Genomic DNA, 27,633 nt, shown 5'->3' with positions numbered 1-27,633 from the left:
ATCTTTCCTGTAATAGAGGTTCCAGCAAAAGTGGCTCAGTTGGTAGCATATAAGACCCTTAATGGGAAGGTTGTGAGTTCAAGCCTGCAGTGGGCAGTAGTGACAGGTTGGACTCGATGATCTTTGAGGTCTCTTCCAACCTTAGTGATACTGAACTGGATGCAGTACTCCAGGTGTGGTCTCGCCACACTGGAGCAGAGGGGGAGAATCATCTCCCTTGACCTGCTGGCTATGCTTCTCTCGATGCAGCCCAAGATGTGATTGCCTTTCTGGGCTGCAAGTGCACAGTAGTGGCTCATGTTGAGCTTCTCATCCACCAGCACCCCCAGGTCCTTTTTTTCAGGGCTGCTCAGGGCAACAAGTGGAGAGCCCTTGCTAGCATCCATCCCTCTGCCTCTGGTGAGCTGCCCCAATGTTTGTCACAGGCCAGCATGAAATTAACAACCCCCTCCCCCTCTGAATCTAGTTTAAAGCCCTGTCAATGAGCCCTGCCTACTCCTGCTCCAGAATCCTTTTGCCCCTCTGGGCCAGGTACATCCCATTGGTTGCCTGCAGCTCTGTTGCCTTGCAAACTGAGCTGTGATCATAAAATCCAAACCCCTGTCGATGGCAGCAGTCCCAGAGCCATGAATTGACCTCTTGGCTCTTCCTGAATGTTCCCTTGTCCATTGCCAATGTCAGAGGGATGGAGGAGAACACAACTTGAGCTTCTGATCCCTTTAGCAGTTGCCCCAAGGTCCTGAAATCTCTTTTAATGGATTGTGAGCCTCTCACTGCTGCATCATCACTACCCACCTGAAAGACCAGCAGTGGGTAATAGTCTGAAGGACTCACAAGGGTGGGAAGTTTATCCTTCACCCAGGCACCAGGGAGCCAGCAGAGTTCTCTATGGAGTGGGTCTGGTCCTCTGCTCCCCTCAGCAGGGAGTCACCTACAACAATGACCTTTCCATTTGGCTTTTTGGGGTCAGTTTTTATGGCTGGCCTGAGGCAGGTTGGCCTTGTGGCACTTTTGGCCTTCGTAAGCCCTCATCCTTGCCCTCAACCAGTTCCCCCTTGAGAGCCTCATACCTGTTCTGCAGGAGCACTGTGGGTGGTGTGCTTCTGAAAATACAAATCTATAGATACAAAGCTGAGATGAATTCATGCTCTATTTATGCTGCCACTGCACACCTTTTCCTTTGTGGGCTGTAGCTTTTAGCCTTCTGTGGTTAAAAGCTCACAAATGTTAGGAAACAAGAAATTGTCACTAAAGAACTAGAAGAGCATCATTTAGGTTCTTTAGGATGGTGCTGCAATGAAAGGAAAGAAATACTTATTTGTAATTAATTGAACAAAAGGAAGATTTAGTGCTTGCTTATGTTCTCTTTTGAGCACAGCTGTGGACTCTGATGTCTGCCATGGTTACAAGTGTATTCCCTGAGCTCTGGTATGCTTTGTGAATTTTTAGCATACTTCTCATAGATTTGCACTGTTTCAGGGTGAGGATTTTTGCTTTGTATCTCTTTCTGGGCTCTGTACACAAGGCCATACAGCATTGAAAGGGACAAAAAAGGAAAAACAATTTATGTGGTTCAATGCGTCCTTGGATTCGAAGAAAGGAGAAGAGGAAATGACAGCCACGTACTTTTAACCCTTGATAATTGTTACCTCCTGATGGCCCATCATTTTAGATGGTTTAAAGATGGTTTAGATGATCATAAAATTCTACTCAGTGTTCAGAAGTGTTTGGGTTTCGTCTTTAATCTATTAAAAAAATAATAAAAGAATAAAGCTGTCAGTTTGGATACCAGTCCACAGAGCATGTGTGGTGGGCTGAAATTTCCCCCCCAACATTAACTTTGCCATTCCAGCCCAGCTGGAAGAAAATGAAAGTTTTATTGACAGGCAAAACTACAATCTACAATGGAATGCAATGAATATGTACAAAAAATACAGCATTTACAATATTCACAGATAGTTACAATTCACAAACAGCACAAGAACCCCCCCTTGTCAGAGACCGGGGCAAAGCTTCTAGCTTCTCCTTTTCTGCCCCACACCCCCCTGTCCGGAAGGGAGAAGAGAAAGGAGCAGACAAAATTGCTGTTAGGCTTAACCAAAACAATGCAGCCAAGGTCCAGCAGAATCAAGTTAGTATCTCTCCTAAGCAAAGAGGTGAGAAGAGACAAGAAGAAAGAATTGTTTTGGTACAACCAGCCTTATGGTAGATACCCCTCCAATGGAATAGTTTAGAATTACCTTTATTTTCCTTTTCACACCCAATAACGCTTTATTCACATTTTACTACTTTTCTGCTCAAGACCTGTGAAAAAAATGTAAAGGCATTGCCTAAAACTACCACAGCATGCTTTTTTCTACAGTACATAAACAAGTGATTCTTTTCTAGTTTTAGATCCTGCATCTAACACTGTGGCAGTTGCAATCAACACCCATCCACACCTCCCACCCTGGCAGGGATGGCTTCCAGGCAAGCTTGTGAGCAGCTGATCTTTTGTTTGCCTGGAGACTAACTAAATGAGAATTGACCACAGCCAAGACAACACGGGTATAAATGGAGTTCTGCTATGGAAGGGCACTCTTTGACTCTTGCTCCACAGGAGCAGCCTTTGCAGCCTGGAACTTTTCCCCTTTAGAATGGAACCTAAGGAACCTTGCACACACCCTGCCCCAGGTGAGTATATATCTATATATATGTATACATCTCCTGGGTATCTGTGAGAGATTTTCCTTTTATGAGTGAGTTGTGTGCATATTTTGGTTAATCTTTCCAAATAGTTTAACAGTTTGATAGATTAATTAGTTGTGCAACAGTATTTTCCCAACCGACATCTGAACCTGTAATTTTATTGTGTTGGAAGGATGACAGATTTAATGGTAATAAATCAGTGCCTATTAGCCTTCTCTATTGTCTGTATCCTTCATGACAAACACTGCTTCTACTTTTGTTTCTCCCTTGCCCCAATACTTGTGTCAAACGAAACACAGAAGCTATATTTAAAGCCTATATTTAGGAGATATGGTTTATCTTCTTCTAGTCTCTATGTACAATCTTAGACACATTTTACCTTGGAGCTTCCTCTTTGAGTAAAGCTGAGCCTAACTTGCCCATTTTACTAAAGCACACATTTAAGAGCACAAGTTTCTTTTCCTTATATTGGAACCAGGTATGTCTTCGATGTGGGAGAGAAAAGTTTTTCTGCTGTTCTGTTTTAGATGAAAGCCTAAGCCGGAAAAGTTAAGCTCAGTTCTCAACTTTAAAGTGTGGAAGTTAGATTACCCAGGAGGAGGAAACTCAAGACTTTGTAAGGAGCTCCTTCACAGATGAAAATAAAAGGACTTTGACTTTTGCAGGATGAGATCCATAATCATTAACTCACGTGGCTTAGTAAAACAGTTCTAGTTTCAGACTACTCAGTAGGCAGGTAAGGTCTTTTTCTGTGAGTTGCATATTAAACAAATGAGACTTGTCTCCAGCAGGAGTAATGAGAAACAGCAAGAAAAGGCTTTTCTGGTGAAGATGTCGCAGGTAAAATCCTGCAGATCCAGACAAATATTTTGATCTTGATGGCTGCTCAGCTTCATCTTCAGTCCTCTCCAGTTTCAAGGATCCTCCAGAACCAAAAGGTGGGGTATGAATTTGCATTTCTTTTTATTTGCTGAATAAAACAAAATTTAAGGAGTGCCTTTTCCTTGATGGGTCTGACATGATATCAGGAATGTGAACCCCAGGGAATACTCCAGGCATCATTTACCAGATGAGTTGTACAAGGAGAAAATCTGGGAAACAAAGCATCCTCAGCATTTCTCATGAAAAAGAGCAGTGTCGTGAGCGGATGCTCAGCCAGCAGGACAGGGAGCTGGAAGAGAAACCCTTTGTTTCCCTCTCAGTACATGAACCTCTCTGTGCTGGGACAAGAGAGAAAGAGTGCAGTTACCAGCTGCCTGTCCAATTCTTTTGAGCCAGAAGGGAGAGAAGTGTTGTATGGGAAGGAAGGAAAAACATGGGGATGGAGTCAGAACAAGAGAAATTACATAGGATAATACTGGGGAAGTGAGGGGAGGAATCAGTCCTCATCTGCAGTTGGTTATCAGTGACTCTTAGTAGCATGGGAGGGCTCACGTGAGAAGCTGGTGCAGACTAGCTCTCAACTTTTGCTATGATTTGCTTCATAAAAGCACACCCCTCTTCTCTTCAGATTTGTCCTTGTTTTTTATACAAGGAATGAGCTTGTCAGGTTTAGATCGTAAGAGAGCAGACACCAGATGTGATTTTAGGCTGAGTAACAGCTAGAGAGAGGACAGTTCATAGCACAAAGATCAGTAGTGTTCATTTCTTTATTGAAATGAACACAGGCGGACTAAAATGAGAAGTGTAGATGGATTTTATTATGGTTTCCCTTCACAGCTTAACTGAGCCACAAGCTGTGTGATCTTTCACTCAGTTTGTGCTGTTCATAACCGTATCTGTTTGTTTAGCTGAGTTGATAACAGCAATTGTATTTTATTGTTTCAGCTGACAGCAACAGGGAAAGCAATCCATCTCCTTTCAAAACTGCCTCAGACAATGACAACATTGCTGAAGGTTTAGTCACCTACTTGTCAAGGGCTGGTACATTAAGGTAGACAAACTGGAAAACCTAGTGTCACACAGCCAAGAAATGTAGTTCTGGCGACCAGGCAAATCGATACTTCCTCTGCCTTCTCTTTCTGTGCAGCTAGTGCAGATGGCTTTGTCCTTCCAAGGAATTCTTCCTATTTATCAAGTGTTTTGAGATCACTCCTGTGAAAACTATCATAACTCTTGCTGTTACCATACCAGAACTGTTACTGACCACAGCTGCAGCTGTAACCAGACGGAAATGAGTTGCCTTCATGCTTGCTTCAGAGACAGAGATCCTCACGCAGAGACAGAAGCTATGAAAAGGCAAAACTCTGGTCAGGAGGACGAGATTATTGAATTACAAGAAGATAATGTGGAGGAAAGTGAGGCTGATCGTGACAAGCCTCTAAATACTCAAACAAGAAAGGTAGGAATTTCATTTCCTTGTTTGATTTTTGCTGTTGGGGAAAACACCACACAGCAAGAGAGATTTCAGTTAGCAGGAATATTTGTAGGGGTGGTTTAATTTGTTGGAGGGAAAGGGAAAGTTTATTCACTTGAAAATAAAGCTGAAAACCCATTAAACACATTTATTTTCTTCTTCTCAATGACATATTCTAGTATTGGAATGGGATTTTAAAGCTTTTTTTCAGTTTTGGGCTTGGCCATTTGTGAACTTTAACTTAGGAAATTAAGTTGTAATTGCTACTGCTGTCTTTTGTTTTCTCTTTTCATTTTCTGTCAGTGGGATTTGACTCAAAACCGGAAAGGAGAAAAGTTGTAATCCGTATTAAAACCAACCTTTGATTCAGAGCAAATTAATCAGGAAACAGCACTGCCAAGAGAAAAACAGGATGTCTAGCTACAGATCATGCTGGACACACTCTCTTTTTATCTTTGAGTAATTTACAGTTGCTAACAATTATGAATTCATATGAGTAATGTGTGCCAAAGTCTCGTTTAAGACCAGCTTGTGAGTCCTGGGGGAAGGTAGCTCCCAGTGTTTAGCTTAAAGATCCAGAATGTCCTAACACTGGCAGGCATTAATATACACTCACAGGTGACTGTGGTGCAGTGGTTTTCATTGCTTACTGTTGGGCAGAGGAAATATCTGTGATAGAGCTAAGTTTCCCACTTTTCTGTAGGGATAGTTGTGCCCTCCAGTGAGCTCATCTGTATTAGTCACACCACCTCTCCCTTTCTGCTCCTGACACAGCACCACCAACTGCTTCCTTGTACAAACTCAGTTGATCAGCTATGGGATGCTTCATTTCACTGGATAGGTAAAAACCTCAGTTATTCTACTGTATCAGTTACTTCCTTGACCTGGTAACCTGTATAAGCTTGCTGCAGAATCAGACAAGTCCTAGGAATATGCAAAGAGGAACAGGAGAGGGTGAAGGAGAGGCAGGAATGAGACCTATTTGGCTATGCTGAGAAACTTTACCCTTCAGTTTCTGGTTTTTCACTTCCCAGAACTGAGTTTTCATTTGGGTTCTGCTGCTGAATCTGGCAAGCGCCCTCCTATCCTATAGAGACTGATGGGACAATTATCATGCTCTGCTTCCTACTTGAGGCAGGTTAATCAGAAGAACTACCCTGCCCACTGGGGAAAGATTTTTCTCTGCTGTTTCTCTCTCTCAGCAGTCTTGCAGCATATACAGACAATGTCCAGAGGATTCTGGGGTAGCTGGGGAGATGGCTTGAGATCAAGCCAGTTAGCTATCCATGATGAAGAATAATGCTTTTGTAATGGTCTAAATTTGTGGCTCAATCAGACTGTGGGCTTGATGGCTGTCTTTCTCAACTGACATCAATTGGTTGATTTTATAGTGCTAGGCTTCTTTTCTTTTTCAAATACAAACCAATACACTACTGTCAAATATTAGATTGAAGCTTCAATCCTCTAATACATTTAAAAATCAAATAAAAAATATATATGTAAACATGATTGTGGTGGTTTGGCCCTGGCTGGGGGCCAAATGTCTACCAAAGCCACTCTATGACTCTTATGACTCCCCTTCTTAGATGGACAGGGAAGAGGGGAAAATTTAACCAAAGGCCTGTAATAAGATACAAGCTGTAATAAGATACAAGCAATTTTAATAATGCAAAGCACAAGCAAAGGCCATGTGCAGAAGCAGAGTTGTTATTCTGTACTCTTCATCAGCAGGTGACAGTTGGTGACTCATGGGAAACAGGGTTCTACGCATAGAAGTTGCTCTGGAGGACAGGCACCATGGATGAATATCCCCACACTTCCTTCTTTCACTTAGTATATATATCTGAGCTGATATCATATGGCATAGAATACCTCTTTGGCCAGTTTGGGTCATCTGTCCTGGCTGTGTCCCCTCCCAAGTTCTTGCCCACCCCTTAGTGAGGTGGGGAAATGTTGGAAAAGCACAGCCTGGATGCTTGTCAGCAGTCAACACCCAGCTACAGCACTGCAAAACACAAGATGATCTCAGGAGAATTAACTCCAGCTCAGCCAAACCCAATACAATGACCACACCTGAAACCATGCTGTTAGCAAAACCATATTCAGTCATTGCCTTTCATTGTCTACCAAAGCAAGTTTCACGTGTTCCTAGGAGTATCTACAGAGATAACTGTACTTTTCTCTGCCTCTGCTCCTGGAGAAATGACTCTTGTAAGATCTTTCTCTGGGTGTCTGTGATCTCTCCCTGTTCATTCCCCCAAACGCTTTAAACCAGCTGGTGGACGTCAGTTAAATTCAGTGAAAGGCTTTCTATTATTCTGGGTTCATAGTTCATAAAGTAAAGGAATGTAACCAAAGTTAGTGCCTCCACACAGCATCTGGCTCCTGACAATTTGCACGTGTGACACAGCCTACACCATGTGTTCTTTTTTGCCTAACTTTGATATCAGAAAGAACATGGAGTTTACTGTTGGGTTTATGGTAAAGGAGGAGGGCTTAAAAAGAAAATACGGTCTGCTTATGAATTAGAATAGAATAGAATAGAATTAACCAGGTTGGAAGAGACCCTCAAGATCATCGTGTCCAACCTATCATCCAACACCACCAAATCAACTAAACCATGGCACCAAGCACCCTATCAAGTCTCCTCCTGAGCACCTCCAGTGATGGTGACTCCACCACCTCCTCAGGCAGCCCAGTACTCGAGATGCAGCCTAACCAGTGCAGTGTACAGGGGCAGAATGACCTCCCTGCTCCTGCTGGCCACACTGTTCCTGATGCAGGCCAGGATGCCATTGGCCCTCCTGGCTGCCTGGGCACACTGCAGGCTCATGTTCAGCCTACCATCAACCAGCACCCCCAGGTCCCTCTCTACCTGGCCACTCTCCAGCCACTCTGACCCCAGCCTGTAGCTCTGCATGGTGTGGCCAATGTGCAGAACCTGGTACTTGGATGTGTTCAATCTCCTGCCCTTGGACTCTGCCCATCTGTCCAGCCTGTTGAGGTCCCTCTGCAAAGCCTCTCTACCCTTCAGCAGATCAACTCCTGCCCCCAGCTTGGTGTTGTCTGCAAATTTACTGATGATGGACTCAATGCCCTCATCCAGATCATCAATAAAGATATTAAAGACCATGGGGCCCAGCACTGATCCCTGGGGCCCTTCCTTCAATCTTTCGGCTGTGGAAAAAAACAACAGTTGGAGATTTGTTTTGCTGTATCACCTAAGCTTTTGGGTTTTCCTTTTAATATTAGGACTGATGGAATAAGTAATGAAATGACAATTCTGCTATGGTCTTAAATCTTATTAAAAATTTAATCGAATGCAAGTATTATCCCAAGAGGGTTTCCTTGTGTTCTCCTAGAACAGGTGAGATTTGGAATAAACTGAGTTCAATATATTCAATGGCCTTTCATTTTCCAATCTTCTGAAGTAAAAAGAGTCAGATGCAAAAATCTCAATTATTTTGTGGTAGTTTAAAATGCAACAGTATCTAATGTCCATTTACTTTGGGAGCTGGCACCCAGAGGCTCTGCAGACTGATATTATCAACATTGCAGAGGTGAATGATTCTGGAAATTCCTCCATGGACACATTTTAGGTTGGGAGAGTGTCTCGGTCTGGAGGAAGGAGACTCAGTTCTTTTTTGAACATTCCCATGTTGTGAAATTAAAGGCATAACTGAGGCCAAACATCAAAAGTGAGGCTATTTATTAAAGGAGAAAGAGGGAGAGGAAAAGAGAGAAGAGGAGCAGGAAAGGGGTTATATTACCATCAGCCGGAGGAGGGGAGAAGAAAAGCTTCCAAGTCCTTTTCAGCTTGTGTTGTCTAGTGATGTTTCCAGTGTGTGGTGTCTTCAATGGAGTTTCTTCTTCTGAGCAGGTATTGTTTTCGGTATGTCCAGGTGTTGTCCCCAGGGAATCTTCCTGTGTATTACTTGTGTGCTTGCAGGGGTCCAGCATTGGAGGGAAGCCACCGCCTCCTCCTTTGCCTTTTACTTGCCCATAGACACAAATAAACATCTGGAGCTTATCACACCAGGTGGTGAATCTGTTGTAAAGTCCAGAAGCCTTTTCACCATCCCCCCTTTCTGGGCTAGTTGATGGGTAGAGATCACCTTGTCTTTGCACATTCCTGAGAGTCAGTACTAGTGGCCTCCACCCATTACACATTTCTGAGCAGGTCAGGTGATGTTTCTATTGCATTTTTCCACCATCCCCTCCCCTTCTGGGGCAACTGCAGTCCGGTGAGCAGGTCTTATCCTTTGCTGGGACATATCTCAGTCCTTAACACAACCACAAGGTGGTTTGCATCCAAACAGTATTCCTACAGAGAGATGGCAAACATTGAAAGGACAGCTTACAGAACATGAAAATCAAATTGACATAGTTGGGGGGAAAATAAAAGTGGAAGCCATCAAAGCGCCTTAGCCTTACAGGCAATTTAGGAGTTGCAAGTTTTGCATAGTTGGGTAATAACATCTTTTGCCTTCTACAGGTCTTCATTCCCATGTGCAGCAGGTGGGAACCCCTGGTACAGGATATTGCTTACCAATGAGGGTCTCCTATCTATGTAGGAGTTTTTCATTCTAAATGTGACAGTAGAGACATGTTCCAACATTTTTTTCCTGATGTATTTCACTAATCTATATGCCCTTTCCTTTTATAGGAATTATACTAATCCATATGCCCTTTCCTAGGAGAGAGAGCACTGGAAATCATGCAGGACTGTAGTTTTCTGGAAGTGTAAACTATGGATGGTTATTACTACAATTTTTCTACTGTTCTTCCTGGTCATTCTTATCAGCTTAATTCTTTATTCCAGTAAGTATCTCACTTTTGGTTCATCCTATAATACAAATGTACAATATGTACAAACTCATATAACACAAATTGAACAGTAGCATCCTTTAAACCCCTCCTGTAAAGAGCTGAAGGGGCTAGGATGCTGCCTGCAGAAGGTGGTGTGTTGAGTGAACTTTTTGGCAGGCAGCAAGCAACTCATATCCTACTCGGATGGTATTTTTAGTCTGAAGATAAGTGAGAAAATGCTGCAAGAACAATTGGAAATGATACTCATCACTTTGCAGTAAGTGCAACAGATCACTTAGATCCCTTCATGTGGTATCAGTATCTTCCAAAGCAGATGAGTTTTGCTAATTAGGGTGAGTGAGTGACCTCCATATGCTGTCACTTCTTCCGGTGACTTGCACTTTCTTTCTGTCACTCTCAGTCAGTCATTACATAGAAAATTTGTCAAACCACCACCCTGGAGAAAAACAGAAGTTTGGGGATTTTTAATACTTCTGCTAACTCCCCTTTCTATCTCTTTCTGAATATTAGATTTTTACACAGATGAAGATGACTATTGGTATCCTGAGGCACTACTAGATTGTCGCAATTTTTCGGGAACATTGGAATTAATGTGTGGCCTTCCACACCTTTTCTTTGATGACATTACTAAGAAGGTATGTGTTGATGTATTTCCTGGCAAAGCTCATTTCGCTTGATTCAGAGCTTTCCTTTTTAAGAAGTTTCTATTTCTCTGTGCAGCAACTCTGTCAGCTGTGATTTTGTAAGTACAGGAAGCAAAACTGGAGTCATTCTAGTATAATTTACACCAATTAAAAGAAATAGGCACCTGATTTTTCCACAAATATGAGTATTGGCTGGGACAGTCTTCACCTTTTTCATAGAATCAGGGTAGGAGAGGCCTGTGAAGGTCACCTAAACCCAGTGCTGGCTAAAGACCCTGTTTGTTCCATTGTCCTGTAAGTACTCAATGATAACCTGACATTTCCATCGATCTGCGAGTTAGGGCTCAAATAAGCTCAGAAGACATGGCAGTGCTGACAGACTTACTGTAGAAGGACAGTTTGAGTAGTGAGACTCTTCCCCCTACCAAGTAAGAGTAAAGGACTTTTGTTACTAATAAAAACCCAAGCCAAACAACATCAATTGCACATGGCAACATGAGCACATACTTTCAGTCGACCCTGAATGACTTCACTGTGCTTCAGTAATACAGGAATCATTTAGAGCACAGCCCTGTGAGGAGAGGCTGAGGGAGCTGGGGTTGCTTAGCCTGGAGAAGAGAAGGATCAGGGGAGACCTCATTGCCCTTTACAACTACCTGAAGGGAGGTTGTAGCCAGGAAGAGGTTGGTCTCTTCTCCCAGGCAACCAGCACCAGAACAAGGGGACACAGTCTCAAGCTGTGCCAGGGGAGGTTTAGACTCGAGGTGAGGAAAAAGTTCTTCACTGAGAGAGTTGTTCGTCATTGGGATGTGCTGCCCAGGGAGGTGGTGGAGTCACCGTCCCTGGAGGTGTTCAAGGGGAGATTGGACGTGGCACTTGGTGCCATGGTCTAGTTGTGAGGTCTGTTGGGACAGGTTGGACTTGATGATCCTTGGGGTCTCTTCCAACCTTGGTTATACTGTGAGCAAGTGAACAAGTTCAGAAGGATTGTGAACCTTTTCTAGGGCACATATTTGTTGATATCTGATCTTCACCACTCCTTTAAATACCTTTTAAGAATGATTTGCTGTACTTTTATGGGGAAAAGGGAGAGTGAATAGAAGACTATATTTTTTCTTTTTCTTTTCTTGTTTCTCCTCAAGTTAACAGATGTCTACAGTTCATCTCCGGCCCTAGGACGCTACTTTAGGTCAGCTCAGGTGGTTTATTTCAGGTAAGAAATTTCTGCCACCAAAATTATCATAAAATTCTAGGCTTTTGATGAGACACTGGTGCCTACATAAACATACACAACATTTAAATCAGTGACAAACAGGTTGGGGAAAAGTTACATAGATAGGTAAACTGAATGAAGGATCTTCTGGTATAAATGCCAAGTACTATTAACAACATAAAACAACAGTAATATCTTGTGGCTGTTGATTATCATCTCAGTGGTCTTTGATTCAAAGAAAAGCCATTAATAAACAAATACAGACCAGTCAGCACCACCTCCACTCCTGGAAAGGTGATGGAGCAGCTCATTTTGGAGGTCATCTCTAAGCATATGGAAGAAAAGGAGGTTATCAAGAGTAGGCAGCATGGATTTACCAAGGGAAAATTAATCTGATAGCCTTCTATGATGGTGCAACTGAATGGATAGACACAGGGAGAGCAGGGAATGCTGTCTATCTTGACATTAGTACAGCTTTTGACACTGCCTTCCATCCCCATAGGAAATGGGTGTTAGAAGAGTGGTTGGTGAGATGGAGTGAGAACTGGTGTTTGGTGAGATGGAGAGAGCTCATGATCAACGGTGTGGAGACCTGTAACTAGTGGTGCTCACCAGGGGTCAGTGCTGCATCCAGTCTTATTCAACACCTGGATGAGGTGGGTAGAGTGTATCCTCAGCAAGATTGCTGCCGATACAAAACCAGGAGGACACTTGGAAGGCTGTGCAGCCATTCAGCAAGATCTGGACAGATTGGAGAGCTGGGCAAAGGGGAACCTAATGAAGTTCAGCAAGAATACATATAGAGTCCTGCATCTGGGGAGTAGCAACACCAAGCACCAGTACAGGTTAGGGCTTGACCTACTGAAAAGTAGTTCCATAGAGAAGAACAGGTCCAGCAGATCAAGGGAGATGTTCCTCCCCCTCTACTCTGTCCTAGTGAGACCACATCTGGAGTATTGTGTACAGTTCTGGGCTCTCTAGATCAAGAGGTACAGGGAAATACTAGACAGAGTCCAGTGGAGGGCCTCAAGGATGAGTAAGGGACTTGTACTATGAGGAAAGGCTGTAAGAACTGGGGCTGTTTATTCTGGAGGAATCTGAGAGAGGATCTTATTAATGTTTACAAATATCTGAAGGGTGGTTGTCAAGAAAAGCCAGTCTCTTTTCAGTGGTGCCCTGTGAAAGGACACAACAGACACAAACTGGAAGACAGGAAGTTCCACCTCAACATGAGGAAAAACTGTTTACTGCAAGGGCAATGAAGCACTGGAACAGGCTGTTGAGAGATACTGTGGAGTCTCCTTCCCTAGAGACTTTCAAGAACTAACTGGGTGTGTTCATGTGTGACCTCCCCTAGGTGACCCTGCCTTGGCAGTGGCATTGGGCTTGATGATCTCTGGAGGTCTCTTCCAACCCCCACCACTCTATGGTTCTATTAAAGGATATTTATTAAATGAGGATATTTATTAAATGACTTAATATTTATTAAATGAAAACTTGCTGCTGGAACTACTTGAGACTGGCATAGCCTATATAGCCTTAAATTAAATAAAACAGGAGGAGGAGACAACTCTCTTGCTCTCAAAAGAGCCAAAAGCAATAGGGACACATGAGTTGTGAGAGCCCAGACAGTGATATTGCATCATTGTTTTGCTTGGATAATTTTTCCTCTTCACTTTATTTTGGACAACTGAAACAACACTCAAAGCAGCAGCATGATGGACGGACTAGGGGAACAGGAGTGAAATGCAGAGCAGGTGGCAGAGTGGAAGATAGGCTAGCATGGGTGGGAGATGCGTACACATAAAGGACAAGCTGAGCCACCAAAGGCTGATGGAGCGAGAGTTGTAGCAGTGGTGGTAAGAAGGGACAAAGCATCCAGGCCTGTATTGCAGAGGCAACAGAAAGCTTCAAGCTGGCACAGGGAGTGGATCTTACTCTCAGCAGAAACTGTCACTGGAGGAAGGCTAAGAAGTGTGCTGTGTTTGAGACTACAAAGGTTTTGTCAAAGATCACAGAATCACAAAATCACCAAGGTTGGAAGAGACCTCAAAGATCATCAAGTCCAACCTGTCACCACAGACCTCATGACTAAACCATAACACAGATTCACAACAGAGGGGGAAAGTGGGGCCTGAAAGATCATGGGAAGATAGCAGAGAGAGGGCAGTGTCCTGGTGTTATTGTGGATCAGAAGGTCTCCCACCCTACCAGGGCAGAATCTGCATGCTCAGCTCGCTCCCTGCGCTGCCTGTGCACCAATGAACACAGCACAGGGGATAAACAGGAGGAGTTAGAGATCCATGTGCAGTCAAGGGGTTATGATCTGGTGGCAGTTACAGAGACATGGTGGGACAGTTCACATGGCTGGAATGTGGTCATGGATGGCTATGTCTTTTTAGATAGATCTCTATGTGAGAGAACAACTAGAATGTGTAGAGTTCAGCCCAGGGGTGGGTGAGGGGCAAGTGGAGAGTTTCTGGATGTGTATTAAGGGGCAGGCTGGCATGGGTGATGCTGTTATGGGTGTTTATTACAGACCACCTGATCATGATGAAGAAGTCAATGAGCCCTTTTATAGACAGCTGACAGCAGCCTCACATCACAGGCCCTGGTTGTCATGGGGGAATTTAACTACTCAGATATTTGCTGGAAGGCCTCCACAGTCAGCCACCCACAGTCCAGGAGGTGCTGCACTGCATTAATGATAACTTCTTGATACAAATAGTGGAGGAACCAACTAGGAGAGGAGCATTACTGGACCTGATACTCACCAAGAAGGAGGGACTGGTTGAAGCAGGGAAGGTTGAGGGCAGCCTTGGCTGCAGTGACCACCAGATGGTTGAGTTCAGGATCTTGTGTGGTAGGAAGAAAGTGTCAAGCAGGATTACAAAGTTGGATTTGTGCAGGGCCAAGTTTGTCCTTTTCAGGCAATTACTAAGAGAAATCTCAAGGGACAGGGTACCAGAAGGCAAAGGGGCCCCTTCTTCCAAGCTCAAGATCAGAGCATCGCAAAGAGTAGGAAATCAAGAAAGGGAGCCAGGAGACCTGCATGGTTAAGTAGGGAACTGGTAAGCAAACTCAGGTGAAAGAAGAGAGTCCAGAGATCATGGAAGGAGGGGCTGGCCATTTGGGAGGAATATAAGGCAGTTGTCAGAGGATGTAGGGAGGCTACTAGGAAGGCTAAGGCCTCCTTGGAATTCAGCCTTGCGAGGGAGGTCAATGACAACAGAAAAGGCTTCTTCAAATACATTGCAAGAAAAGCTAAGACTGGAGGCAATGTAGGCCCCCTGGTGAATGAGGTGGGTGCCCTGGTGAGAAGGCAGAGTTGCTAAACTCTGCCTATATTGTTGGAGGCTATCCTCAGGAGCCCAAGGCCCCAGAGAAAGGCAGGACAAAGGAGAAATTTTCCTTAGTTGATGAGGACTGTGTTAGGGAACAGTTATCTGGACATCCATAAATCCATGGGTCCTGATGGGATGCACCCAGGGGTGCTGAGGGAGCTGGCAGAGGTCATTGCCAGACCACTCTTCATCATTTTTGGTAGGTCATGGTCAGACAGAAGAGCTGCCTGGGGACTGAAGGAGGGCAAACATCACTCCAGTCTTCAAAAAGAGTAAGAAGGAGGACCCAGGTAACTGTAGACCTGTCAGCCTTACCTCCATCCCTGGAAAGGTAATGGAGGAACTTATCCTGGGCACTGTCCTTAGGCACATCAAGGAAAAGAGGGTCATTAGAAGCATTCAACATGGTTTTACCAAGGGGAAGTCATGGCTGACCAACCTGATAGCCTTTTATGAGGACATAACCAGCTGGACGGATGATGGTAGAGCAGCGAATGTGGTTTATCTTGATTTTAGTAAGGCATTTGGCACTGTCTCCCACAGCATCCTTGCTGCTAAGCTGAGGCAGCATGGTCTGGATGATCAGGTGGATTGTGAAGTGGTTGAAGGAAAGAATATAGAATACAGAAACAACCAGGTTGGAAAAGATCATTGAGTCTAACCTATCACCCAACACCATCTAAGTCAGAGTTGTGGTCAATGGGACAGTGTAGTTGGAGGCTTGTATGTAGTGGAGTCCCTCAGGGGTCCCATCACTGGGACCACTGCTGTTCAATATATTCATCAACAACTTGGATGAGGAGACAGAGAGCACTGTCAGAAAGTTTGCTGATGTCACAAAGCTGGGTGAAGTGGCTGAGACACCAGAAATTTGTGCTGCCATTCATCAGGATTTGGACAGGCTGAGAGCTGGGCAGGGAGAAGTGGAATGAAGTTCAACAAGGGCAAGGGTAGAGTCTTGCACCTGGGAAAGAACAACCCCATGGACCACTATAGGTTTGGGACTGACCTGCTGGAGAACAGTAAAGGGGAAAAGGACCCGGGGGTCTTAGTGGATGGAAGGTTGACCATGAGCCAGCAATGTGCTCTTGTGGCCAAGAAGGCCAATGCCATTCTGAGGTGGATTAGAAGGGATGTGGTCAGTAGGTTGAGAGAGGTTCTCCTCTCGCTCTACTCTGAGGCCACATCTGGAATGTTGTGTCCAGATCTGGGCCCCTCAGCTCAGGAAGAACTTCAGGGAACTGCTTGAGAGAGTCCAGCACAGAGCCATGAAAATGATGAAGGGAGTGGAACATCTTCCTTACAAGCAGAGCCTGAGGCAGCTGGGGCTCTTTAGCTTGGAGAAGAGGAGACTGAGAGGTGACCTCATTTATGTTTATAAATATGTAATGGGTGAGTGCCCAGAGGCTGGAGCCAGGCTCTGCTGGGTGATGCCCAATGCCAGCACGAGGGGCAGTTGAGTGGACGTTGAAGTTGGAAGTTGGAAGCAAGTGGAAGCTGAGGCATAGAAAGTTCTATGGAAACAGAAGGAAGAATTATTTCACTGTGAGGGTGACAGAACACTGGAGCAGGCTGCCCAAGGGGGTTGTGGAGTCTTCCTCCCTGGAGATATTCAAGACCTGCCTGTGTGACCTGGTATAGGTGATCCTGCTCTGGCATGGGGGATGGATTGGATCTCAAGGTCCCTTCCAGCCCCTGACATTCTGTGATTCTGTGAAAGGGAAGGTCATCAGAAAGCTTCCCTAAGGACTTTTGGGAAAAAAAGAAACTGTTATATAAGAGTTTAGAAAGCCAGGAGGAAATCAAAGGGATCTGCAAAGTCCCAAAGCTCTTGAGAAGGCAAGACAGAGGAAAAGCCCACTTGGGCCACAGAAATCAACAGTCCTGAGGATGCTTTGGGAATGTGTTCTCCTGCACTGCTAACCTTGGGTGTGCCCAAGGTTCTGTTCAGTCTGTTCAATGATTATGACTTAGACCATCAAGGAAAAAGCTGTAGTTCTACGTCCATATTGATTAGCTGAGCTCACTCTGCCCCTTAGTGTCTCTGTGTCTCCTTTTCTTTTTCCCCATCCAGCCATTTTAAAAATGTTTTTTAATTCTGTGAGCACAAAATCCTATTGTGGAATTGTAGTGAGGGGGTTTGGTAGGCCACAAACATGGACATTTCCAGAGATGTACCCCAGTTCAGTGGTTTGTGTAACCCACTGCAGAGCAGAGTTAGAAGTGCAGCTGTGCAGCTATAGGCACTTCTATCAGGAGAGCAAATCTTTCTGCAGGCTTTCATCTAATTTGTGCATAAGGGATTGCAGCATGTCTTACTGTTATATACTTGCAAGGCAAGTCCATGAGTGTGAAAACCTCACCCCACCAGAACACATGTCCAATTAACCTTTGTGCATTTGAAAGCATGTCTCAGGATAACCTCAGGTATGTGCCCAGTTTCTGGTAATGTCTAGAGCTGTTCTGAGAAGGGTGGAGGAGGAAGAGGAAACTGGAAGTTTTCTTTTGTAATGCCTTGCTTTAAAACAACTTTAACACAAATTGATGCCAGCATTGATATGAAAAATCAGTCTTGTCCAAAAAAGAGAAGATCCAGCAGGGGCATAAAAACATGCATACTTGACTTTGTTTTTCAGTAATGAAACCTCCACTGTATTTTATCAGCTAGAGTTTTCTGTGCCACCATCAACAGAGGGGTTTATGGAAAACACAATGGACCCAGATTTTATAAGGAATGTTTTGCGTCAAAATATTTATGATGAGGATGAAGCATTTGATCCTGGAACCTCTGAGTGTGACAAGTTGAAGCTTGACCCGACTTCTCTCACATTAACATGTAAGTGCTGTGCCTTGGAGAGACTATTCTTTACAAAGAGCAGATGTATTTACTTGAAAGGAGGAAAATATTTCTGGGAAGAATTTGAGCTGTGTTAGGAAATGTTGTTGGCTTTTTCACAACAGTATTAAGAAAATGTTTAGTTTTCAAGAAAGTTTTGCTACGCTTAGCTTATAACCTAGGATTCACTGTTAGATCCTCTGATGAGAAAAGGAATGGTTAGTTTACAGACTCAACCAAACTTTGTGCACCACAATGGGGAGCCAAACAATTTTACATGTTTATACTCATTGTATTTGAATGCTCATAAACCTAATTTTAATCCAATTAAGTCAGGATTTGAGAGTCAATTTATGACTTTATCACAGTCAGGGATGAAAAAGCCTCCTTATTTTCTCTCTTTTCAGAGTTTTTTGTGAAAACTTATTAATGCAGAGAAATAATTTAAAGGAACCATATATTCCTTCTTTCTGTTTTTAAAGGTAGTAGTTACAATAGTTTGGGGATTTCTGTTTTCTTCTTTCTTGGTATTGTAATCAAGGGACAAGAGAACTATCTAAAGTTTCGTTTTAATGTTTACAATGCACTGTTTTAACTTTCAGAGAAATTATGGAAAGACTCCTCATCTTCCTCAGGGCCTGGAAGAGATGGGCTTCTCCTATTTATTAGTAATCCCAGGGTAGGGAACTATTCATCAAGTAGAAAACTTCTAAAGATGTTGTCCTGTAAATACTGCCTGTGATGCAATATTGTAAATGGAGAATGTGGTATATTTATAACCAGTGTGTACTCCTATAACACCACTACCACCTTTATTGTTGTCCTGACCTCAATAATCCATTTCACTCTTGTGAATATTGTGTATCTTGTTCTGATGCATTCTGTTTGCTTGAAACCTCTGTCTTGCTTTGTCATATGACTAAACCTGGATTCCCTGCATAAGCTTTAAAAGCAGTCTTGCACATGGCTCCTTCCTTCTTCTTTGAACTTACCCAAATTCATCTGCACAGCTGCATCATTAATGTTCACTTACACTAATGCTCATCTATTGCTCTTTTTCCTGCTAACTTAATACACTGTATTTGCCCATTGTTCCTTATAAAACAGCCTGAAAATTTAAATATCTCTATTATCTCTAATTATGTGCAGGCCCTTGTTAAGTGAGCATCGATGCTCAGAATTCCCTTCTTCCTCCTACAGTCTTCCTGAATAAGATGGCATCTGCTCAATTTCTTGCTTCTGTAATATGAAATAGAAATGAAGGACGAAACCTCAGAAAGAAACATGTATTGTACACTAGCACATCTGAATGCTCCAGGAAGCTTTCAAGAAATTATCTAGTTGTCCTGGAGAATAGACATCTGCCTGGCCTGCAGGGCATGAGAGTTACAGCCAGCAAGTGGCTATAACATGAAAACTAAAAATTAAGCAATAAGTTTACACAGAATAGGATGGATGCACTAATATGTCAGTGAAGTATAGACTCTTGCAATCTGTTTATTGCCATGTATAAATGTTAGTATAAATGTTAATACTCTTGGGCAAATTTAAGAAACCTTTTGGAAATATCTCTTGAGATACTGCATTTCTCTGTTGAAAAATACTATTAGTTGGTCAATCTGACAATTTTATCATGCATTAAATTATTAATTTTTACTTAAAGTAATTGTTTTCATTATTCAGCAGCTTCAGTCTTTCAGCTGTTTGGTTTGGAAAACAACCTTACAAATTCTAAATGCCAATCGCTGTATGAAGCGTCTCTCTGACACAGCCATGCACAGGACAACACTTTTGCTGCTTGAGTGCTAACTGAGCTTGGGAAACAACCTATACCAAATTAAGAGTTTACATGCCTCTCGTATTTGTAGCTAATTCTCACCTTATACTGGTACTGAGAAGGGGAAGCTGAGGGGAGATCTCATTGCTCTTTACAAGTATCTGAAAGGAGGTTGCAGTGCAATGGGAGTCAGTCACTTCTACCCAATGTCCAAGTGATAGAGCAAGAATAAATGATCTCAAACTGCACTGTGGGAAGTTTAGACTAGATATAGGGAAAATTTCTTTATTGAAAGGGTGGGACTGCTGCCAGCACCAAAACTGGGAATCATAAAGGCACTGCACTGTAAAACCAGGTCTGCAGCCATCAGTTGTGTGCAAAAGAAGGAAACCTGTTCAATATTTTCTTCCAAATTGCTTTATTAGAGAAATGGAGGGAGCAAAAAACCACGCTTAAGCGAGAACAAAGGCACATAACAGCCAAATAGCTGTTCTCAGTCCTACGGGCACATCCAGAAATGCAGCTTGCAGTGGGGTGGTGTGCTATGAGGATGTATTCTGGCATTGCAGAGAGCCAGACCCAAGATCCCAGCAGGAGTTTGCTGCAAGCACTAAGCCATGGAAAAATGACCTGGGAATCTTCTGTGAAGAGATGTGCAGTTGCCACCTGCACAGCATTGGCTTTACAGCCTTCTGAGTTGCTGGGATTTTTGTTTTGCATGCAGTGTGTTGCTTTTTTATGTTTAATTCCAACTATGTTAAGACTCCTGTGGTGGTTTAGGCTGGGTGCTGGCCCAGATACCACTGCGCAGGCCACACCTGGGAGGTCCCAAGGGGTGTGCCCAGCCCAGGGGGTGGTCACAGGGACCAGGTATTCCATTCCCATAATGCCCTGCTCCCCTATAAAAAAGGCCATGCGGGGTCTTCACTTCCTCTTTCATCCCCTGCTGCTGCCTAGGTAACATGGCGTGAGCCACCTCCCTTGGGCCTGCTCAGGCCCAAGGCTGGGTTGGGGGGGGGGAGGAAAGAGCCCTGGGGGGGTTTGGGTGTACCCCCAGGTGGGGATGGGATGTTCTTGGGTATGTTCTGGGATCTCTCTCTTTGTCATGGTGCTTGTGGGTATCTGTAAAACTTTCATTGTTGTTTGTTATTGTTTTTCCTATTTAAACTTTCATCACTTCTGCAATCCGTTTGCCTGAGTCATTATTTCTGCCTGTGGTGGGGAGGGGACCTGCCCCAACCCATTACATTTTTGGCGCCCAACGTGGGGCCAACTGCAGCTCGGATTGCAAAAGGTGGAGAGTTTAAATTTAGTTCTGGGCGTCGGTTTGGGTTTGGGAAGTTGGGGCTCAGGTTTTGTGTTACCGGGGTGACTGTGTGAACTCCTGTGGACTGCAGAAGGATAGCTGGTGCGTGGCTGATGGCATGGAAGTCCCTCCTGTTGCTTGGGAACAGCGAGGGGTGGTTCTTTCTGTGACTTTCTGCCCAGGGTGGCTTAAGAATGCTCGAGTAGCCTAAGAAGGCGAGACCTGCCTTCTCCTCGTTCTCTGCGGAGCGGCAGGGAGCGGAGGAGGGGCAGCGGCAAGCAGAGCGTGGTCGGCCCGCGGCCGCTGCGGGGAGCGGACACCCGCGGCGAGCGGGCAAGCGACTGCTGGAGGTGACTCGGACTCTGCATCGCGGCGACAGAGACGGCGGGGGCCGGGCCGGGCCGCGTTCAAGCGGCGGCGGCGGCACCGCCCGAGCCGGGCTGCGTTCAGGCGGCGGCGGCAGCTGTAAATCTTTCCCTGGTGTTTTCGGGCATGTTCTGAAAACGGCGCCGAGCACCTGGCTCCGCCTCCTCTCTTCTCAGCGAGCTGTGCTGCAGCCGCCCCCTCCGGGGGAGGGCTGTGAACCGGATGCGGTGATGCCTCGGTATGTGAACGCCCCGTGGGGGGGCGATGTGCCTGCGATGTGCATTGGTGTAGCTTTGGACTGGCCAGAAGCGGTCGGTTGTGGTTCCCTGGAGGGATGGAAAAAGCGGTCGTGGAGCCTGATTGCTCCGACCGGCTTGCCCCAGGGGTGGAAAAAGCCGCTGAGAAACTGTAAATGCAGATAAAGTCTTGGCTGAGAAGTTGTGAGGTGTTTCCAGGTGACCAGGATGTCCCAAGGAGTCCACAAGGAATTCACACTGCAGGAGAAGGACTGCGTCGCTGGGAGGTTCCATCACATGAGGAAGAACAACTGGAATGGACTGATGCTTGAGCCTGGATGAGAGACTGTGTGGAAGGACGCCCAGAAGAAGACATGGACTGTTGCTAGACATGTCATAAGAAGAGTTCTAATTTGATGATATGTTCTGGGTGCAGGGATTATGGTATGGAATAAGGGGTGGTCTGTGGTGGTTTAGGCTGGGTGCTGGCCCAGATGCCACTGCGCAGGCCACACCTGGGAGGTCCCAAGGGGTGGGCCCAGCCCAGGGGGTGGTCACAGGGACCAGGTATTCCATTCCCATAATGCCCTGCTCCCCTATAAAAAGGCCATGCGGGGTCTGCACTTCCTCTTTCATCCCCTGCTGCTGCCTAGGTAACATGGCGTGAGCCACCTCCCTTGGGCCTGCCCAGGCCCAAGGCTGGGTTGGGGGGGGGGAGAAAGAGCCCTGGGGGGGGGGGGTTTGGGTGTACCCCCAGGTGGGGATGGGATGTTCTTGGGTATGTTCTGGGATCTCTCTCTTTGTCATGGTGCTTGTGGGTATCTGTAAAACTTTCATTGTTGTTTGTTATTGTTTTCCTATTTAAACTTTCCATCACTTTTGCAATCCGTTTGCCTGAGTCGTTATTTCTGCCTGTGGTGGGGAGGGGGTCTGCCCCAACCCATTACAACTCCACTCTGAGATAAGTAGCATGATACTAAAAGGGGAGGAGACCAATTTGATAAATGAATTATATAGAAAAATTGTGCACTTTGTAATGGTGTATGTCAAGCAGCCTGGAAAAACTTTGGAAAAGATAACTGCACCTAAGAGGTCTGTGCTTTTCTTAAAATAACCAAAGCACACACCACCACCATACACACCCTGGACCAAACAAAACAATCATCAAGAATGGATGTCATTACTGCAGTTGTGAGATTTCTGTCAGTAGTTCTGCAAGGATAATTTATTAATTTTTTAAGTACTGTAAAATTCCAGGAAAATATGCAGCCTCAGTTGTTCATTATAACGAAGCACCTAATTCTCTACAGAGTAGCATTATCTTCTAATGGCAGTTGCTACCATTGCTATTCCTCTTGGTTTAATTGTCAAGTCCTGTTCATGTCTCTAATCACCTTTTCATGGACAGATTTGTCTCACTGGAAATGACTGGCAGATGTGTCCTAATGAATAAGCTTGTTAATGAGGGAGAGAGATGTTTGTCTGAAGACCTCACAGCAGAGGTTCAGTAAAGATGCATGCTACTAGCTTAAATATTCAAGTAAAAAGAGTGTGTTGGGAGCAGAAAGTGTCCTGTTCTCAGTTAACAGGACATAATCATATTCACTGTGCTCTTCAGTGGTTCCTCTGTTTCTCTACTCTTGTTGACCAGTGCATATTCCATCTGATTACCAATGTTAGTCACAGAGGCTTTATGCTTTCTTTTGTGGCTGACAGTAGGATACCACAGGTCACTGGAATTCATAGAATCTTCTTTGGCAAAATGTTCCTGAGAGGTCAGGGGGAGAGAGAGAAAGAGAGAGATATGCTTCAAGATGATTACACTCTGCAGAAGTTTGCAGTATGAACAGGTGTGGTATAGCCTGCACAAGGTACATAGTACCAAGAAGGGTTTGTAAATCTGCAGTCATTTCTCTATTGTACAGGCTCGGTCTGGACACCAGGAGCACACACTTACATGTGTACACCTGGTGTGGATGGAGAGCAGAGCCTGTCCTGAGGTTGGCACTGCTTAGTGGTAGGCTACATGACAAAAAGTTCATCACTCACCATACCAGGAACCACAGCAGCATAATTGTATCATACTCTGCCCTAGCTGCCCCAGGGATGTCCCAGGAGACACATTTTCCTGGTTAGCTCAGGGTGACATCCACCTAATGAACGAACAGGAGCACATGAGGGTGGAGGGGAAGTTGTTAAAGGTATTGGACATACTATTGATGTGCCATGGTTTAGTTGATTAGGTGGTGTTGAGATTAGTTGATAGGTTGGACATGGTCGTGAAGGTCTCTTCCAATCTGGTCTATTCTATTCTACTCTATTCTAGTCTAGTCTAGTCTAGTCTAGTCTAAAACATTTCAGGTTTGCCTAAGACTTATGGGATGTTCATGGGAGGAACTAAAGGAAGCAGTTAGGGTGATGTGCAGTGTAAAAACCACAGGAAAATCATAGAATCAACCAGTTTGGAAAAGACCTCAGAGATCATCAAGTCCAACCTATTATCTAATACCTAACACCTCCTGACAACTAAACCATGGCTCCAAGTGCCACATCCAATCCTTTTTTGTTAACACCTCCAGGGATGGTGACTCCACCACCTCCCTGGGCAGCACAATCCATTCTTTCTGGGCAGAACTTTCTCCTCACCTCCAGCCTAAACTTCCCCTGGCGCAGCTTGAGACTGTGTCCTCTTGTTCTGGTGCTGCTTACCCATGAGAAGAGACCAACCCCCACCTGGCTACAACCTCCCTTCAGGTAATTGCAGATAGCAATAAGGTCTCCCCTAAGCCTTCTCTTCTCCAGGTTAAACAACCCCAGCTCCCTCAGCCTCTCCTCACAGGGCTGTGCACCAGACCCCTCCCCAGCCTCACTGCACTTCTCTGGACTAAGGAGACAAGAACTGGACACAGGACTCAAGGTGCGGCCTAACCAGTGCTGAGCAGAGGGCAGAATGACCTCCCTGCTCCTGCTGGCCACACTGTTCCTGATGCAGACCAGGATGCCATTGGCCTTCTTGGCCACCTGGGCACACTGCAGGCTCATGTTCAGCCTATTGTCAACCAGTACCCCCAGGTCCCTCTCTGCCTGGCCGCTCTCCAGCCACTCTGACCCCAGCCTGTAGCACTGCCTGGGGTTGTTGTGGCCAATGTGCAGAACCTGGCACCTGGATGTGTTCAATCTCATGCCCTTGGACTCTGCCCATCTGTCCAGCCTGGCAAGGTCTCTCTGCAGAACTCTCCCACCCTCTAACAGATCAACTCCTGCCCCCAGCTTGGTGTTGTCTGCAAATTTACTGATGGTGGACTCAATCCTCTGCTCCAGATCATCAATAAAGATATTGAACAGGATGGGGCCCAGCACTGATCCCTGTGGGACATCACTGGTGCCTGGCTGCCAGCTGGATGTGGCACCATTCACCACCACTCTCTGGGCTCAGCCTCCAGCCAGTTCCTAACCCAGCTCAGAGAGCTGCTGTCCAAGCCAGGGGCTGACAGCTTGGCCAGGAGTTTACTGTGGGGGACAGTGTCAAAGGCCTTGATGAAGTCCAGGCAGACTACATCCACAGCCTGACCCACATCCACCAGGCAGTCACCTGGGTATAGAAGGAGATCAGGTTGGAGAGGCAGGACCTGCCCTTCCTAAATCCATGCTGGCTGGGCCTGATCCCTTGGCCATTCTGCAGGTGTGCTGTGATTGCCCTCAGGATGATCTGCTCCATAATCCTGCCTGGCACTGAGGTCAGGCTGACAGGTCTGGAATTCCCTGGCTGTGGTGGTTCAGGCTGGATGCTGCCACACAAGTCACACCTGTGAGGTCCCAGAGGGTCCAGCCCAGTGGGTGGGCACAGGAAGCCAGGTATTTCATCCCATAATGCCCTGCTCCCCTATAAGACATCAGCAGGGGGTCCTCTCCTCCTCTTTCTTCCCTCACTGCTACCTTGTAAGTGAGGTAAACCACCTCCTGGCCCCTCTTGGACCTGACTAGGCCCAATACTGGGAGGGGAGCGTGGGGTGTGTGGAGAAAGAGCCCTGGGGGTTTTGGGTGTACCCCCCAGGTGGGGGGTGGGATGCCTTTGGGTATGCTTTAGGATGTCTCTTTTGTCATGGTGCTTGTGGTTCTCTGTAAAACTTTCATTGTTTTTCCATTTAAACTTAAACTACTACACTGCTCCCTGACCCCATCAACCACTTCAGGAGGCCAGTTATTCTGAAGTCCTCCTGCCTTACTGTTGAAAATGGAGGCAAAGAAGGTATTTAGAACCTCAGCCTCTCCCTCATCTTTAGTTACAATATTCCCCTCCAAGTCCAATAAGGACTGGAGGTTCTTCTAGCCCTCTTTTTAACATTAATATATTTATAAAAATGCTTTTTTGTCCTTCACAGCAGAGTTCAGCCTGAGTTCTAACTGAGCCTTTGCCTGTCTAATTTTTCTCCTACATGATCTAACAACATCCTTAAACATATCATGAGTTGCCTCCCCCCTTTCCAAAGGTAATACAGCCTCTTTTTTTCCCTCAATCCCTCCAGGAGCTGCTTGCCCAGATCTTTCCCCTCAGCTCATCTGTCAGCATGTGGGAACTGCCAGTTCCTGTGCCTTCAAGAGCTCCTGTTTGACCTGTCCTGGACCCCTTTGTTCTTAAGGATACTCTCTGAATCAGTTGCTTAAACAAGCTGAAGTCTGCCCTCCAGAAGTGCAAAGTGAGGGTTCTGCTGCTGCTCCTCCTTGTTTCCCTGCACATTGAAAACTCCACTAGCTCATGATCGCTGCACCCTAGACAGCCTCCTACCATCACATCTTCTTGACAACAGCAGGTCAAGCAGAGCCTGTCCCCTGGTAGGCTCACACAGCAGCTGTGACAAGAAGCTGTCCTCCATACACTCTAGGAACTTTCTGGACTGTTTCCTCTCTGCTGTGTTAAGTTTCCAGCAGATGTCTGGCAGGTTACAGTTGCCCACAAGGACAAGATCTGATGATCTTGAGACAGCCTCCAGTTGCTTGTAGAATACTTCCCTCTGATTTTAACCCACAGGCACTCAATCCTTTCATCCTTGTAATGGGTTAGGGCAGATCCCCTCCCCACCACAGGCAGAAATAACGACTCAGGCAAACGGATTGCAGAAGTGATGAAAGTTTAAATAGGAAAAACAATAACAAACAACAATGAAAGTTTTACAGAGACCCACAAGCACCATGACAAAGAGAGAGATCCCAGAACATACCCAAGAACATCCCATCCCCACCTGGGGGTACACCCAAACCCCCCCCCCCCAGGGCTCTTTCTTCTCCCCCCCAACCCAGCCTTGGGCCTGAGCAGGCCCAAGGGAGGCGGCTCACGCCATGTTACCCAGGCAGCAGCAGGGGACGAAAGAGGAAGTGCAGACCCCGCATGGCCTTTTTATAGGGGAGCAGGGCATTATGGGAATGGAATACCTGGTCCCTGTGACCACCCCCTGGGCTGGGCACACCCCTTGGGACCTCCCAGGTGTGGCCTGCGCAGTGGCATCTGGGCCAGCACCCAGCCTAAACCACCACAATCCTCAACCTCAAGTTCTGTCGCATCAAGAGATTTCCTAATATACAGGGCCAATTCTCCTTCTCTTCTCCCTTGCCCGTCTCTCCTAAAGAGCTTATAAACACTGAGTGCAGTGCTGCAGTCATGTGAGTCATCCCACCATGTTTCTGTAATGGCAGCTACATCATAGTTTTCCTGATGAACCAAGATTTCCAGTTCCTCTTGTTTGTTACCTATACTGCGTGTGTTGGTGTGCCTGCACTTCAGCTAGGCTGCTGATTTCTCAATTAACCCTAATTTATGTCCTTCTCTCTCCTCTCCAGAGAGACTGGTTTCCCCACCCACACCCTTCAAACCTAGTTTAAAGCCCTCCCAATGAGCCTTGCCACCTCTCGTGCCAGAGTCCTTTTGCCCTTTCTAGATAGATTCAGCCCATCTAGGTCCAGCAGGTCAGGTGCAGTAAAAGTTGCTCCTTGATCAAAGAAGCCAAAATTCCACTGCTGGCACCATCCCCTGAGCCAGTTG

General features: G+C 45.5%; 1 protein-coding gene across 1 annotated transcript in view; it reads left to right on the top strand.

The window, feature by feature from the left end:
- Positions 1 to 4,760: 4,760 nt before the first annotated feature.
- The window catches only part of C8H3orf52 (chromosome 8 C3orf52 homolog), a 45,287-nt gene continuing 22,414 nt past the window's right edge, over positions 4,761 to 27,633 (top strand). Inside the window, exons 1-5 of the mRNA XM_009902855.2 lie at positions 4,761 to 5,029; positions 9,742 to 9,865; positions 10,385 to 10,509; positions 11,661 to 11,731; positions 17,712 to 17,911. Coding sequence (XP_009901157.2) covers positions 4,862 to 5,029; positions 9,742 to 9,865; positions 10,385 to 10,509; positions 11,661 to 11,731; positions 17,712 to 17,911 — 688 coding nt within the window. The 5' untranslated portion in view covers positions 4,761 to 4,861. The remainder of the gene's footprint in view (positions 5,030 to 9,741; positions 9,866 to 10,384; positions 10,510 to 11,660; positions 11,732 to 17,711; positions 17,912 to 27,633) is intronic.

This window comes from Dryobates pubescens, chromosome 8, assembly GCF_014839835.1.
Source record: "Dryobates pubescens isolate bDryPub1 chromosome 8, bDryPub1.pri, whole genome shotgun sequence".
NCBI lineage: Eukaryota > Metazoa > Chordata > Aves > Piciformes > Picidae > Dryobates > Dryobates pubescens.
This window is presented reverse-complemented; position numbering and strand designations above follow the sequence as displayed.